General features: G+C 38.9%; 1 protein-coding gene across 1 annotated transcript in view; it reads right to left on the bottom strand.

Moving 5' to 3' along the window:
- Positions 1 to 14,844, bottom strand: part of LOC109035059 (uncharacterized) — a 44,280-nt gene extending 29,436 nt beyond the window's left edge. Inside the window, exons 1-2 of the mRNA XM_019048533.2 lie at positions 14,561 to 14,844; positions 12,643 to 12,703 (exon numbers count right to left, since the gene is read on the bottom strand). Of these exons, the coding sequence (XP_018904078.2) occupies positions 12,643 to 12,703; positions 14,561 to 14,725 (226 nt within the window). The 5' untranslated portion in view covers positions 14,726 to 14,844. The remainder of the gene's footprint in view (positions 1 to 12,642; positions 12,704 to 14,560) is intronic.
- Between the last annotated feature and the right edge of the window lie 837 nt (positions 14,845 to 15,681).

The following is a 15,681-nucleotide window of genomic DNA, read 5'->3' on the forward strand; positions in this document are numbered from 1 at the left end:
ACGACTGTGAAATCGATTCTTCGTCACTTTATGCAGAAGACATACTAAATTTATTTATTATGATTTTTGAATATTACAGATTGGCACAAAAGAAAAGGCCCCGTTCAATAAATGTTGATGGAGAGACCGTCTTTTGAAAAAGAAGATGACGGCGGTAGCCCAAAGGCGCAGAAAATGTTCGAACGCGTGAATTTCGGCTCGAGCAAGGCGGGTGAAAATTTTTCGACAAAATGGGTAATTTTTTGGTTGCGAAAAATGAGGAAAAATCTGGAAAAAATTCGCTCCACGTGTACTTAGAACTTTTTTTGCAGAGTGACGAAACCTTGCGGCCAAAAATGCGACTATCTTCTACTTCGGAGAAATTTCTGCACCCCTCAATAGGGAGTGGTTCGTATACAATGAGTTTTTCAGCTTTGTATACATCAATGACGTATGTTTTTGGTGCAATATGCAGGTTGCGGCTTGATAAATCCATGGAGGAAACAGAGGTATGCACCACCACGGACAGTAGCGTCCTTCTCCATGTTTTTTGAGGAAAGATTGGTAAATTAATGTTGTACGTAGAAACTTAGCGTTTAAATAGAACTTATTTCGTTTCTCCGATCTTCAAGTCTCGGCTGTCAAAATACGATTCTATAGCAAAACCAACCTGTTCCCTAAAATGGAAAACGTGAAGTCAATCGAAATCACTCTTTTTCTTCATAATGGAGCAATATATCTCTACTCTGATAAAATCATAAAATGTATTGCTCAGTAACGCCATTAGAAATGTGGCATGTAAACGTTTCCTCTGCGACAATAATGTATCTTTTCCTCAATATGCTCCCCTCTTCTGGCGGAGTTATGGGGCCAGTGCATACGAGCTTTAGATATAGGTCTACAAATGCATTCTACGAAAAGAATCAGACATCGCATTGAAAAAAAAACCGAGTGGCAACACAGCCGGAAATAGGAGACACATATTCGGGTCTCGTTTCTTAACTTTTCTCTTGAATCTGTCCGACACCTCATTGGCAGCGTACAACGGAGCATTGTGAGTTCCCAGTCTCACGCCATCGCGCCTTCAATTTCGCAGATGCAACACGGACATCCATCAAGCACGAATAGTTGTATCTCTGCGCCGGCATCAACGGCATCATTTCCCTTACTCTACTTCCATGTTGCGTTTGTCTCGTTTGTCTTATTTGTGGTGATGCTTCAAGGGCTACGTGAACAACACAGCCAGAGATAGGTGAGACTTATTCAGGCCTCATTTTTTAACTTTTCTCCCGACTCTAAGCGACACATCACTAGCAGCATAGAGCGGAGCATTACGACTATAATAGCGAGTTCATGCCCCGCGCCATCGCGCCTTCAATTTCGCTTAAGCAACAATGCAACATGTACATTGTACATCCATCAAGCATGAATAGTTGTATCTATGTGCTGTCACAGCGCGCGTTAAGGTGTCTTGTATTTTTGAAATTTGAAAGAAGTTACGTTAATTTTGCTCAAAATATGCTATGGTGTGTTCAAATCAATATTCAATCCGCAGGGAAAAAAAAGTGGTCTCTTACGCGCCCTGGGAAAGATAGTCAAAGCAAAATCGAACGCTTCTATTTAAGTCCACCGAAAAAAATAGGCCTTAAAAGTCATTAAACTTTCAAATTTATTTCGGTCGAATGGTCCGTAAAAAGCAAAACAGCCGACTGATTATTGAAATCGATAGACAAAGCTACAGGCAAAGAAGACAAAAGGGGTATGGAGGGATCTCATTGGTGGAAACGGTATACGATGTTACAGACAAAGAGAGAAAATAGCGGAATGACTGCATCGTCCTCCGTGGGATGCTGTTAGCAGTCTATTGCTACCTACTTGATCCACTACAATAACTTGTTTCGACCAATAGTATCGCTCTATTTTCCCTATGTTTTCTTTGTCTCTCACTTTGTCTATCAAATTCAATATCCATCCGCTGGGCGTGGAGTGCAAAGCCCCTGATGCGATTTTCATTCGATTTTATCTCCTTTGTTATTTCCACCTCCCCCCCCCTCCCCCCGGTCTTTATACGTGCTCCATTACTCACACGCTGAGAACTGTTTTGATGATGAATGCCTTTTCACTTTTCGAGAGCTTGCAGCATGAACATGCACTTCTCGTAAAAAGAAGACAAAGAGGAAAGAAACAAAGTCTACAATGTGAGTTTATACCAGTCAAATTGCATTTTACGTGCAAGAGGAAAGTGAAACGATGAAAAAATTGGAAAATTACTAATGCTCCGTCATTTGAATCCTTCGTAAAACTGCACAACGAGCACATCAATCACGCTGTCAACTGTGAGGAATAAAAAAGAAAAATTGCCCAGCCTGAGGGGACTTTATCACTTTTTATTGACTCTGTATAACCGCTTTTTTATGACGGCGAGAATATAATTACGTTAATCCAATTTACGGAAGCTTTCGATGAAACTGATCGACAAAATTGCATGGTAGATAGATTTTGGAAACTGGAAGGCAAAAGAGTGAAAGTGACCATTTGCGGGAAAGGGGGGCCGTGGTGCATTCCGAACAACCACAAGAGAATTTTGAACATGTTATTACAAATAGGTAAGTATCTTGTTGGTTTTATGAGACTTTTTTTCTTTCGCATTAGAAAAGGTTTTCTTTTAAATTAAAAGAAAAGTTTCTTTCGTCTAGAAAAAAATTTGTTTCAGCCAATGTCTTTTTAAGAGAGCGGAGTTACTTTTTCGTCGAACAAACTTTGTTGCGCCATCGATGACATGTTTCATTTTGTTTGTTTGTTTGTTTATTTTAGAAAAAAGAAGAAAAACTTTTTAAATAGAAATTAAAAAAAACCTTTCCGTCAATTTTTTAATTCAGTATTAGTATAGTAGTAAAACTGTATTGGGCTCCAAAGTATCTAATGGCTACGAAACTTTTTGGAAGCAGAATTATGTTTTTTTTTTCTTAATCCAAGCAAATACTTATTTTGTAAGAAAAACAAAGTTTTTCGACCATTTCTTCAGTGCAGCCGGCTGAGAAAATTCAGACTACGAATGAAGCTTCTCTTAAAATAATATTTTCTTGCCAGCATATGACAAACGGATATCTCGTTGCGAATACGGTCGGGTCGTCTAACCTTAGACAGCGAAAGCTCATACCCGAGAGATGACAGCTGTGATCTTCCATGCTTAGCAAAAACCGCCGATCTGAGTATGATTTCCTATGGGGAGTTACGCGGCTTCTGCTTTGAAAAACCAGTGATCGGCTATTGATTATTATAGCCGGAACGGGGAGCAACGTTCGAAACGAGGCTTTAATGGACGAGAAGCATGAGATTTCGTTGCACCTCGGACGCAAGAGCGTATTCCGATTTTCACATGAGCCCTGGAGAGTAAGTAGGTATATGGATGATAGGGTTCATCCCAAAATATAGTTACGCTCTTACGTCAGAGGAGAGGCGATTTGAGGAGCAACAACGAGCACGATTTCAACCTCTACCGTACAACCACAATAGGACCGAGTTTAACACATGGGAGCCAAGTTCATGGACACATTTAAAATAAAATCAGAAAATAATTTTTTAAAAAAAACCTATGATTTCAGGGGAATAATATTCAGTATTCAGTAATGTCAGTTATTTTAAGAGCCAAGAACATTTTATTCATGTTCACTGAGGAGTTCTGGAAATGATAAACATCATCAAGTGCAACTTTTGAGCTGACATTGATGGATTTAGTGCTTCCTATGATATTAGTTTTTCTGTACTTAAAGAGGAAGAGTCTCTACAGCTCACTATATGTTGCGTGCAGAAATTTGCCTAACCACAAGGAGCTGGTTATCCCTGTCCATCAGTGATCTGTTTTCATGTTTGCGGTCATCCGGAAGTTGCATGCTCATTTTTGAGTATTCATTTTAAGCGCTCAACCGACAGGCAGGCGCTTTTCGTTTTGCGACAATAGTTCTTATATAACTGAACTGCGAAACACAAAATTCTGAGATCAGTATCCCCTCACTCTTCCCGATTTTCTCTGACCGTCGCCATTTAAAGAAAATCTAGATTTCGAAAATCGATAAACCAACATTGATTTAACAAAAATCAACAAACCGAATCTTCCAACGTAACTCTCCCTTCGTTTGTATTCTTGTCAGAAGATCTGTTCTGCATAGATTTTTACTTTGTATGCGTCGGTTGTCACTTAATCGAATTCATCCTGTATTTTTATTTCTACACCATTCTACTAAAAATTTTAAATTCCTTTCATTTCCTCGACCGCGGCAACCCAAGCTTCAAGCCACCCATAGCTATGAACTTAGCGATCTTCAAACAAAAGGATAGTTTACTTTCGCGTGGCTTGCTTTTTGGCAAGTAAAGCGACGTATGCGCTCTTGCGCGCAACAGATCAAAACCACAGGGACCTTAGTGGACTGGATTCAATGAAAAAATGAGCCAAGTTTTCACGGTGGCAATGGGGTTTCCTCTCGGTGACAGGTTGGCAAAATTTCCTGCTGGAATCCGTTTGAAACAATACGGACTTGGTATCTTTCTTTGAATCTCACTAGATTTGGTTTCACACTTCCAGAAAATTTCAAGAAGTGCATCTGTGTTGACTTAGTTCCACCCTACGACGCAATTTTCCTCTTTATGCGGTAAATTTTGCAATCAAAAAAGAAAGAAACTTAGTTTGTTACGGTGGAAATTGAACCAAAAATATTTCTCGGTCCAACCAGTCGTAATGGTTTTCTCTCAAATTCAAGAAGACTACAACTGTTGTTGGAAATCGTTTGAAGTTGTGACCCTACATTGATTCATGAAATAAAATTAGATAAATAATCGTTATCAAGGTTTTCAGACGGTAGAATATCCTGACGGATACGTAACCGACGGGACATTTTTTTCTCCGTCGGTTAAGCGTAATCAACTTCCCATTGTGAGTCAGAAGTCATCAGTGATGGTAATTTCCTTTAATTTTGTGTATGAATCTTATGCAGGTTCACGTATACAAGACGATTTCTAATGACAATTACGTTTTTTTATTTCATTTATATATACTTGAAAATAGCCGATTGTTAGGCTGAAGGCTTCACATCCATCCTTCGTACACCAGCGTGTTAGTGTGACTCTTTTTCTTCAAAAAACCAAACCAAACAAAAAAATAAAATAAAATTTAAAAAATCTGATAAACAAAAATTAACGCTTTTTGAATTAGCGCGGTTCGGATGACGACCTTAAATTAATTCGTCAAAATTAAAATATTGAGAGAATGAAAACAATTTTAAATTCTGCCTGACGCCTCTACCGAGCAGACTCCTTTTCGAAAAAAGTTTTAATTCCTTTCCGCTAAATGCAGTTCATCTAAAGCAGGTAGGGATTAACGATTACGACTTGAGGCAATGAAGAAAAGGCAAAGAATCGGGCAGCGAAGAGAACGCGAAGAAAGACGTGGATGAGAGCGGCAAAGGACGAGAAAACGGTTGGGTGATGAAAGAGCGGTTGCCAACACGCCACGATATCCGTTGAGGAAAATTAAGGAAAAATCATTCCGAGGGCAAATTGACAATGCCTTTGTTGCGAATTGTGAAGTTATACATTCGAGAGGGACACGGCACCCTTCATGCAACGGTGCTAACAGACGCGTATCCAAGGGGTTCACCCCCCCCCCCCCCCCCCCCAATTTTCAGGAACCAGTTTTCTTGAAAGAGAGGAAGTCCATTCGTTCGAATGTTTGCTAGGGTTCCACATTTACCCTCATTCTTTTAAGGTAATCATTCTAATTTTGATGATGATTTTTTCCGTGCTTGGAAGCAAGGAAATGAACAAATGGACTGATTATGAGTAGATTTTGCACTAGGGAACTACTTTTTTTGGCAACTGCATATAGAGGCACCTACCTTCGTAGGGACATTAATGGCACGATTGCTAGCTCTAAATTCCCCGAAATTAGTCAAAATAATGATGGCTGGTTTTGTGTAATGCGTTCGGTGGTCCCTTCGTATTAACTGGAAAATGAGTTGAATTAAAACACAGAAGGGAATCGAATGATTATTTGGACTACATTTTACAATTAGGAACTGTAATTCCTGGTTCATCTGTAAAAAACTTAGGTGCATGGGGAATTTAATGGTACATACGTTGTTTCTCAACTGAGCCAGAAATTATATTTCTGAATCGCAAAATGGAGTCCATCTGGTTCCTTCGTGATTGTTTAAGGGTGAAACCTAATTCGTGGATAGAAATAAAGAACAACCCGGATCTACATGATGCCTTTTGGAGAGTTCTGCCGATCCTACAACGAACAGACTCCATACTTCTCGGAACACTACGTTCCTTTTCGCTAAACGCTAACCAATTCACCTCAGATGACCCCCTAAGAAATGTTTAAGATAAATCTAGGTATGCCGGAAGTGAACCAGGAAAAATGCTAAAATACTTGCGGGTTCCACTTTCGATTTTTAGCTAAAAACCAAACCAGTACACCGAAAGCCATATTTCAGCCTCAGCTACTCCTTCCAGGAAAAATATCCTCTAAAATCTTCATTATATTAAAGCTGACAGAATCTGGATGCCAAATTCAGCGAAACGTCGCGCTCGATGAGTCGAACAAACTCAGCGAGGGACTTGCGCGTTTGGATATACTTTTATCTTGGATTTGGAGTTTCCAGAGAGTATTTTTCGGGAATAGCCAATTGTAATGTGGTTTCAGCAGCCTGATTATTGAAATTTTTTGTTTGTCGGATCGACATAGAAGACATAGGTTAAAAGGCGGAGCGTGATTGGTCGGCTATGTCTTATCGCTGCTTTATCGTGCCTTTGTCAGGTGGAATGATCGACATACTGTCGGAAACTTAAGAGGTGCCGTTAGCTTGTCGATCATTCCACCTGACAAAGGCACGATAAAGCAGCGTTAAGACATAGCCAACCAATCACGCTCCGCCTTTTAACCTATGTCATCTATGTCGATCCGACAAACAAAAAATTTCAATAATCGCCCCGCAGGCCTGGACAAGCTTTCCTGTTTGCCAAAGAATCAGGCAAAGGTGGCAAATTAGGGAGTAAGGAGTGAGAAGAATTTCGAGGCTCTGTAGGACCGGCAAGAACTACCGTAGAAGATTGGTGGCAGAGCTTGATTGGCAACAATAATGCTGTGGTTTGAACTCAAGAAATACTGCCAAGGGTGTAGCCATTTTCTCAATATTTTTTAATTTATAATAAGGACAAATTTTGTAGGGAAAAATATATGGCATTGATCAATCAATACATCTATTTTTGGTACAGTCCCACCTTAAAAAAAATCGACGCATGGAACATTCACGGAACTTGACTCATGCAGCCGGCACCCATTTTGTAGGGAACTAAAATACGCAAATCCAAAACTTTTTTTTCCCCCAGAGAATGACAAAATTTTAAGAGCACTGAGCGCATGAAACGGCCCCATTGCGAAATTTTACTTTTTTCTTAACGCGAAATTAATTCAATCTGGAGGCGTTACATGCTCTCTTCGGACGAAACCCTTAAAATATGGGAAATATGAGGATCAGCGTGCAATAGTGCACCGCAAGGGGGCTTAAGCGTCAAAAGCTCATAAACTCTGAAAGTCACAGCGCACGTGAGAAACCGGGACCCGGAAGTGTTTAGCAGTTAAGCTTTTTTACCCATAAACAATTCTATTCCGTGGTGCTGAGGCTGAGCACAATAAGAACATTCACACATTGCAAAATTTCTCGTCACTAAACATCTTACTTCGAGCGGAATCGGGGATATTTTCCGCCGAAATTTTCACACTGAGGAATCAGGACTGGTTCGTATACAGAATCTATCCAGAGACTATGTATCGACCAGGAAGATATTCATCTGCGATAAGCAAGGTGAATTGTGTCAGAATATTCAGTCACTAATTTTTGGGGGAGATGAAATTTACGATGTTTTGGGAGAATACTGGCAACGCCGCACGAGAGAACAAATTGGAGTCCTGCCAATGAGAGTCCCCCGGCTTGTGTATTTAACCGCCCAGCGGGACCAAAGCTCGTTTAGTGCCGGGAATAAGGAAAAGGAAAGCTACAGTGGCGAGGCGCGAACGATCGATTATCGATACTTCCTCGTTTGAAGCCGCGGTAAAGAATCGATTTTTAAGGCGTTCGTTGAGAACACCCTGATTATCGATCATTTTCCATAGGTTTAAATGGCGGATCAAACGATATATCGCAAAGCAAGCCACTGGAAAGCTAGCCCCTCTTCCTGCAGCTTTTGCCAGGCGAGTCCAATTCGCAATCTCAAAAAAGGGAAAATAACGATAAAATTTAAAAACCCGAAAAAAACAGACCAAGAAGGAGGGGATTTAGAATTATTTTTCATATTTATACTTGGATCTCTTGCTGCGTTCTGACATTGATGTGAATGGTGTCCTGTGGGCCGACGAGAAAAATACCAATTTTCGGAGGCAGAAAAGAAGAGATCACCTGATATTTTCTTGATAAGACAACGCTGATTGCGACGACACTGCGGAAAATGCATGTTCGGAGACCGCGGTGCTCTGCGGTGAGAAAAATTCCCTCCGAGACCCGGGCCACCTCTCGTGGGGCCGCTTTTATTCCCCGACCAGGGTGCCTACTAAAGCAGGCTGGTCAAAAATAAGTACTTTTACGGTACTTTTTCACTACATTCTCGAGAAATTCAGTACCTCCTCCAACAGAAAAATTCCGTACTTTTTCAGTACCTCCATTTGACGAAATTAGAAAAATTTCGAAAATTCAAAATTGCGACCAAAATGACAAAATATTTTAAAAAATTCCGGACCTTTTTGCGGAATTTCCGCGCTTTTTCAGTACTTCAGGACTGCCTTTACAAAAACCAGAACTATTTCCGGACTTGTAGACACCCTGCCCGACGGACCGATGCACAGTGAAACGAACTTGTGGAAGAGGTCGAACATGAAATTTTTGACTAAACTTTCAAAAATTGACAAAATATTTAAAAAAAATTCCGGACCTTTTCGCGGAATTTCCTCGCAATTTCAGTACTTCCGGACCGCCCTTACAAAAACCAGAACTATTTCCGGACTTGTAGACACTCTGCCCGACGGACCGATGCACAGTGAAACGAACTAGTAGAAGAGGTCGAACATGACATTTTTGACTAAACTTTCAAAAATTCATGTTCATTTCGTCACAAATTTAATGTCAATGGGTGTTTCTAAGAGGAAATTTCACGAAAAAATCAATGGAGCCACTCTGAAACTTTTTTGCTTCATATTTTTGAAAATATAAGCTTCCAATGTTTCCAGATGTTGTGCGACTTCTCCTATCGACTCGGTCCACTGTGCTACGCCTGCAAAAAAATGATCCAGCAATTCGCAAATCGCGAAAAACACGAGGAAAATGTGCGGTGAATAGCTATTGAAACAATTTTCGAAAGTTTTTTTTTTTATATACATATATTTTTGACGTGGGTATGAATTTATGGACTGCGGACGTAGGTACTCACTTCTCTCGAAGCTGTTTTTCGAAAAAAACATGCCACAGAACACGAGCACATCGAATATCGATGTATTGATTGATTTTCATAACATCGACAGATTTCGATACGTCGCGGACTTGGAAATTTTTTGTACTTTTAACGAATTCGGAATGTAATAATTTTCTTTATCTAGGTTTACGAATACCTACAGACTTCTTCCATTATTTTCCCTTTTTCTACCATTTTTTTCCTTCTTTACTCAACGATTTTCTCCTTTTCCTCTGTCTTTCTCATTTGTATTCCCTTTCCACACTTTCTTCCTCCCTTATCTTTCTTCTTCCACGTGTTCTCCTCAACACTTTAGAAGGCGGGGCAAATCGCAAGTTTTGCCGCGAAATCGGGCATTTTGCCATAAAATCAGCCGGACTTCCGTCAAGCGAATCGAAAACGCCGCAAGGCAAAAACGCTGGCCCGCGGCAAACTGTCGACGTTTGGGAACTTTTTGCGTCCCAGACACGTCCAACACCTTTGGATAACCCTTAAATTGCAGGGTGCCTACGGCTCTGCGTTCATTCTTCCACAAGGTTAGTGCAGGTGCAGTTGTTACCAAAAAATTACTTTTCAAAAAACCATCAGACTTTCCCGACATTTTTCTCCAACAGTCTTAAAAAAATGAAAGAGAGAGAAAAAAAAGAACTAAAGATGGGTCCTGTAAGAACACCCGAGAGTAAATGGTCACGGATTCTCTTTCCTTGGAAGCTTTAAATTGTAAGCCTTATCCAAAGGAAAGTGCATCTCGTCATATGGATTACATTTCCAAATAAGAAACCACTATTTCTGGCTCTCCCATGAAAGCACATATCTGTATAGGGAAACCAATGGAGTGTATGTTGTTTCATAAATGGCCAGAAATAGTGGTTCCTTATTGCAAAATTTAATCCAAACTTACGTCTAATTTTTCTGACCTTCTGTTTCTGTTCTAATACCTATTCAAATTGAATAGAATTAATAAAATTTTAAAGTTAAAAATGTGGTTTTTTTTCATTGCTACGAATACATTTTCTTTAAAATTTTTAGATGCGCTTAACTGAACTTTAGCTAAGATTCTTGAAAAAAAATATAGAAACAATTTGGGAGTTATTCCTGAGAATTTAAGTTTTTTTCAAAATACGTAGATTTGCCTATCTCTAAATGTTAAAAATTTTTCTCTTCAGTGCAGTGGAGTTCACTACTGGATTAGTTTTCTACATTATGTGGACACAAAAGGTTTAAAATGATTAATAGGTACTTAATATATGTTCCGATGGATTTTCCAAGCTTTAAAAGTTCCCATACCTTTCCCTCTTTTGAGATCTTACGGATCGTGAAACGTGGAATGCTCACCAGACTGAAGAAGACAGAAGATAATTATCTGAATTTTTTTTACTAATATCTGATACTGAATAAATAAGTAATTAACGCTGGAGATAAAATCTTTTGCTGGGGAGCCACACTGTAAACTTCTAGGAGCATGTGCGTGTTGTAAAACTAGGAGAACTAAAGCAGTATTTTACAATTGTACACTATTTTACAGCATTTGTTGGCATTGTTGACAGAGTCAGGAAAACTAAATCAAAAAGCATGAGCAACGTGACTTTGCTTACTCATGAACTGAATTTTAGTATCCACTTTCACGAATCTTGAACATTCTGTGAAAAAGATTTTCAGCCTTTTTTCGTTCAAGCAGTTTGTCTACCCCTATTGCAAAGTGGTACGGAGGCTATGTGTTCGTTTTTCACTTGACTGCTTAACGAAACGCCCAAAGAAGCTAAGTTTTGAGTGGTAATAGATTTTCAGAAGTAGATGCAAAAAAATTTACATGCATGGAGTCTCCAATTCAAGGTAAGACATAGATACAAGGATGAAACACGTAATTGAACTGCAATAAAGTGGTTAGAGTCAAAATTCAGCTGCATCCGAACTTGTAACAATCCCATGATTACACACTGCAAAACATGACTGGTTTACTGGGTACGCAAAACTGCACTGATAACTTCTTTAGTCATCTTGTACTGCATTTTCTTAACACTTTAAAAACTAAAAATTACTAAAATTATAGCTCTTTACCATAGCAAATTAAAAATTTAGTGAAATATCTGTTAATGGACTCTTCACTGATTTTACTGAAAAAACTCCTGAATAACGACAGATGCAAAAATTCCCTGACTTTTCCTTCCCTTAACTGGAGGAGAATCTTTTAAGAACTATGAATGCTGAACTGGCGAAGCATGCCAAAATGTTCTGGCTACTCACTGACATTGCAGGAATATGAATTAAAAGTCCATGATCACCAGAGCCAGGCATTTCAGACAGTGATTAATTTCCATCTCAAATGCGATACTTCTTCCCTACACAAATTCTGCACTTGTTTCTTTGAACGTTGGGAATTTCCAAATTGCAAATGATACTTTAGACTTACTGACAGGCAGCACTTCATTCTCATTATTTACTTTTTCTTACTTCTTGTGTATGCTCTGCAATTTAAACTATGCCTGTGCTTTTGAGTTACATTAGTAAGGTACGCAAAAATCCAAAACCCCTAACATTTTTTGCCATATTGCGTTCTTGCCTTACAGCCAAAAGTCAATTTTGCCTCACAGAAAAATGCCTGACTTCATGGCAGAACGTCCAATTTCAAAGAAAAATATGTTGTATGGTCCACCTTTTATAAAGAAATAAGAGGTTATCACTAGAGAAAATTGCCTCTTCACCCAGGATTTGCCTCAATCTACAGATTATGCAGGACTACAAAATAGGGTACTTCTAAATAATAACCATCAGGACATTAGACCACTGGACGGAATGCCGGTAAAGCTTAAGGACTTCAGTCATTGTAGAATTTTATCAGACAAAATCTCGAATTTACATATCTTTACAAGGAAAATCCATACCTTTTCCGTACATCCGTACCCACTTTCTGAAATCCGTGCTTTTTCAATGCGTCCGTACTATGTTTGAACAGTAGACACCCTGTATTTACTTACTGAGGAGGAAATTCCCTAATAATGCCAAAAGACTCACTAAATTTTGGAGCACAACCATTCTCTTGTAAGCAAAAAATCGTCCAATAAAATTTGGCGATATATATAATGTTCTTTATCAAGGAACTTTGCCCACATCATCTAAATATCAATACAGTAGCGAAGCAAATAGAGAGAAGTGATTTCTTACCAGTGCTTGGGAAGTATCTCATGAAGCATAGATCTTCTTCCAGTGCATTGGAAACATCGAACTGAAATGAAAAATAATTTTATGGATTAGTTAAGAAAATAAATACTAAAATATTACTACAACGTACAATTTCACTGATCATAAAGGTAATACGAGGGGACTTTTCTAAGCATACATTTTGGACCCGTAAACTTGTTCTTGGGTATTATAAGGCTGCTTGTATCCAAAATTCTTCATGAAACTGTTGGATTCAAATAAAAAATTGATTCTCGAATTTTCAGCAAATTAATCTTGTTTTCTCAATTATACGCCTCATAACATTGAACTAAGTCAATCAAAGTTGTTAAAAGTTTTTAGGTACTTATTGATGGTCATGTTTCTAACGCACTTTGATGAAAATATTTTTGAGCAATGTTGCAGCAAAGATGTAAAAACAATATTACACTAACATTGACAATTTGCTGCAATTGGAGTATAAAGAATTGAATAAGCATCGCTCCATGACAGTGAAAAGGAGATCCCCAAACATAGAAGTTCCTTTGCATATCAATGACTCATGATTATCAAAACATCAACTAGTAGCACTCAATACACACACTAACATTGCAGTAGAATGCCACCAGTATACCTAGGATCTTAAGTGCTTCTAATGCTAGCAAATAAGGAACAATCCATGAGTCTATTGTGCACGTCTCTTTCATGACATGTTTACAGGAACTAACATCCTTACAGAAATTACACGTAAATACCTACTGAGAGTACCTAAGACTAAAAAAATGCTAGACCGTAATCAAAAGACTTCTACATCTATGCTATAAGAGTAATTAAAGTCAACCACTAAATAGCCATTAATTACGTAGGTAAGTTGTATTTCAATTTCAGTTCACCTGAGCAGAATGTTTTTTCCTTTTAATTCCACCATAGCAACTAACAGCTGATGGTTCTCATCAGTGGCATGGCATGCTTTGCAAATTATAGAATGATATGCTATTTAAACCTATGACAAAGGATCGATAAACAGGGTGTTTGCAATGAATCCTTTAATAATCAATCCATTAACATAGCTTCTAAGGGGGAAATGTCAATAATCGATCATTCACGCCACACCACTGATTCTCATTGGAGGCAATTAAGCCCAAGATAGAGAGAGTAATAGTACAAACTATGCAAATTTTAACACTTAAACATATCATCAGAACTCAGAAGCGTGGCAAGGCGTCTTACTGCTCACTTACACATGAGATAGGTACCCAATACTATTCGTGAAACGCATGAACTACACAAGAAGGGAAGCAGAATATTCGATTTTTACTTGTGGATACTTGTAGGATGAAAGCAAGAGGCAGATCAAATATCAAGCCACTGTCAGAGCCATGTCTTAACGGTATACTGCCTATAGATAAGACGATTGAAAGTACGGACGTGTGATACAAAGTTTGTTCTCAGTCTGCAAAAGCTGGCAATATATTTAATGAAATCACATTGAGGCCTGCCAATGATACGTATTTATCGTTCTCAAAAACATAATAATGCCAAAATAAAGTTGCAATACAACTTGATGACAAAATATGAAGTGGTAATTAACAATATCGAGTCAGTCGACCTAAAACCCTGACGGATTTGGTACTTTGGGACCCTCAGTGTTAATCCCAGAGAATATATGAACTAAGTGGAGCCAACTAAAAGGAGAACAGAAAATCAACAAAATTTTGCAATTGTAACTAATTCTTGGGCTGAGCTAAAGGCTCAGTATACAGCAGACATGTATTCTATCAACCCATGATTGATTTCTGAGGCAGGCAGACCTTGCTTATCAGGGACAAGGCCATGGTCTAGGGGGCAGGAAAATTGACTTAAGTTGATGAATGAAAGAACTAATTTACCAATTAGAATAAGAATTGGATTGAAATTTACGAACCTGATGTGAACAAGAAGTATTATCTCTGATACACAATCCACTGAGAGTGGGTACTTGCACACAAGTTGAGAATGCATGGCACAGAACACAAAATACGAAATATACGTAGAAACTATTATTGACCACTATCTTAAAACACTTTTCAGCAAATTTATAAACAGCCATTAGAACTAAGCAAGCATAATAACAAAATTGTATTTTACATTTTGACTATCTACGAGGTCTCAAGCACACAAAACACACCATTTAACCTAAAAACACTGCAATAACAAAGTTTGAGCGACGCGATAGCCCTGGAGGGGGAAGAGGAAAGTTGCTCGGCTTAGGGGAAGGGAGGAGCGGGGGTGGAGGAGACTTTGGGGCCCGGAGGGGAGGGGAACAGGAAAACGTACCAAAATCCTTGGGGGTATTTCTTTTTTGTGGCCTTAGCCTTACATTTACATTCTAGTTCGTAGTGCGTGAAATCCAAAAACGGAAAAAAATTAATCTCACGAAGCTCAGATCAGCTTGATGGCTAAATACGAATGGTACAGCATAGGCAATTCTAACGGAATTTGTGCCCTAACAATACCTTGTGAACGTTGAATTGAAACACATACTTGAGGAAGAATATATCCCGCACTTTTTCCTGCTTAGCCCCCCCCCCCCCCCCCTCCCCCATCAACGGGTACAAAGCACCCAGCAATATGTGTTACTAATATTAACCTGTTTTTCCTCTCTCACTGTCAGTTGATTCCAGATTTGACAACACAAGCGTAATTCATGACAAGGAAATGAGGAGTGCAAGGATTCCTGATACCTAGGGGATTTATGTGTAGTAGGTAGGTAACATCGTTATACATATAGCGGACTGTTATTAAGCGGCGCGTTGAGGTAAGATGTTCCCTGGTAAAAATTGGCGATACGAGCTGCGTTTCAAAATACCATAGGAGTTCTTATAGCCGACTGAAGAAGGCGATAGAAAATCATATAGCTGGCTGTAAAAAGCGGAGAAAATCACACAGCCGGGCCATACGAAGCTATAAAAAAGTAAACAGCCGGGCTATAGTTCCTATCAACAAGATATACAGTTTATCACCATCGGCTATAAAAGGCTATAAGAAATTGTGTAGAAATTCGTG

Source organism: Bemisia tabaci, chromosome 3 (genome assembly GCF_918797505.1).
Source record: "Bemisia tabaci chromosome 3, PGI_BMITA_v3".
Lineage (NCBI taxonomy): Eukaryota > Metazoa > Arthropoda > Insecta > Hemiptera > Aleyrodidae > Bemisia > Bemisia tabaci.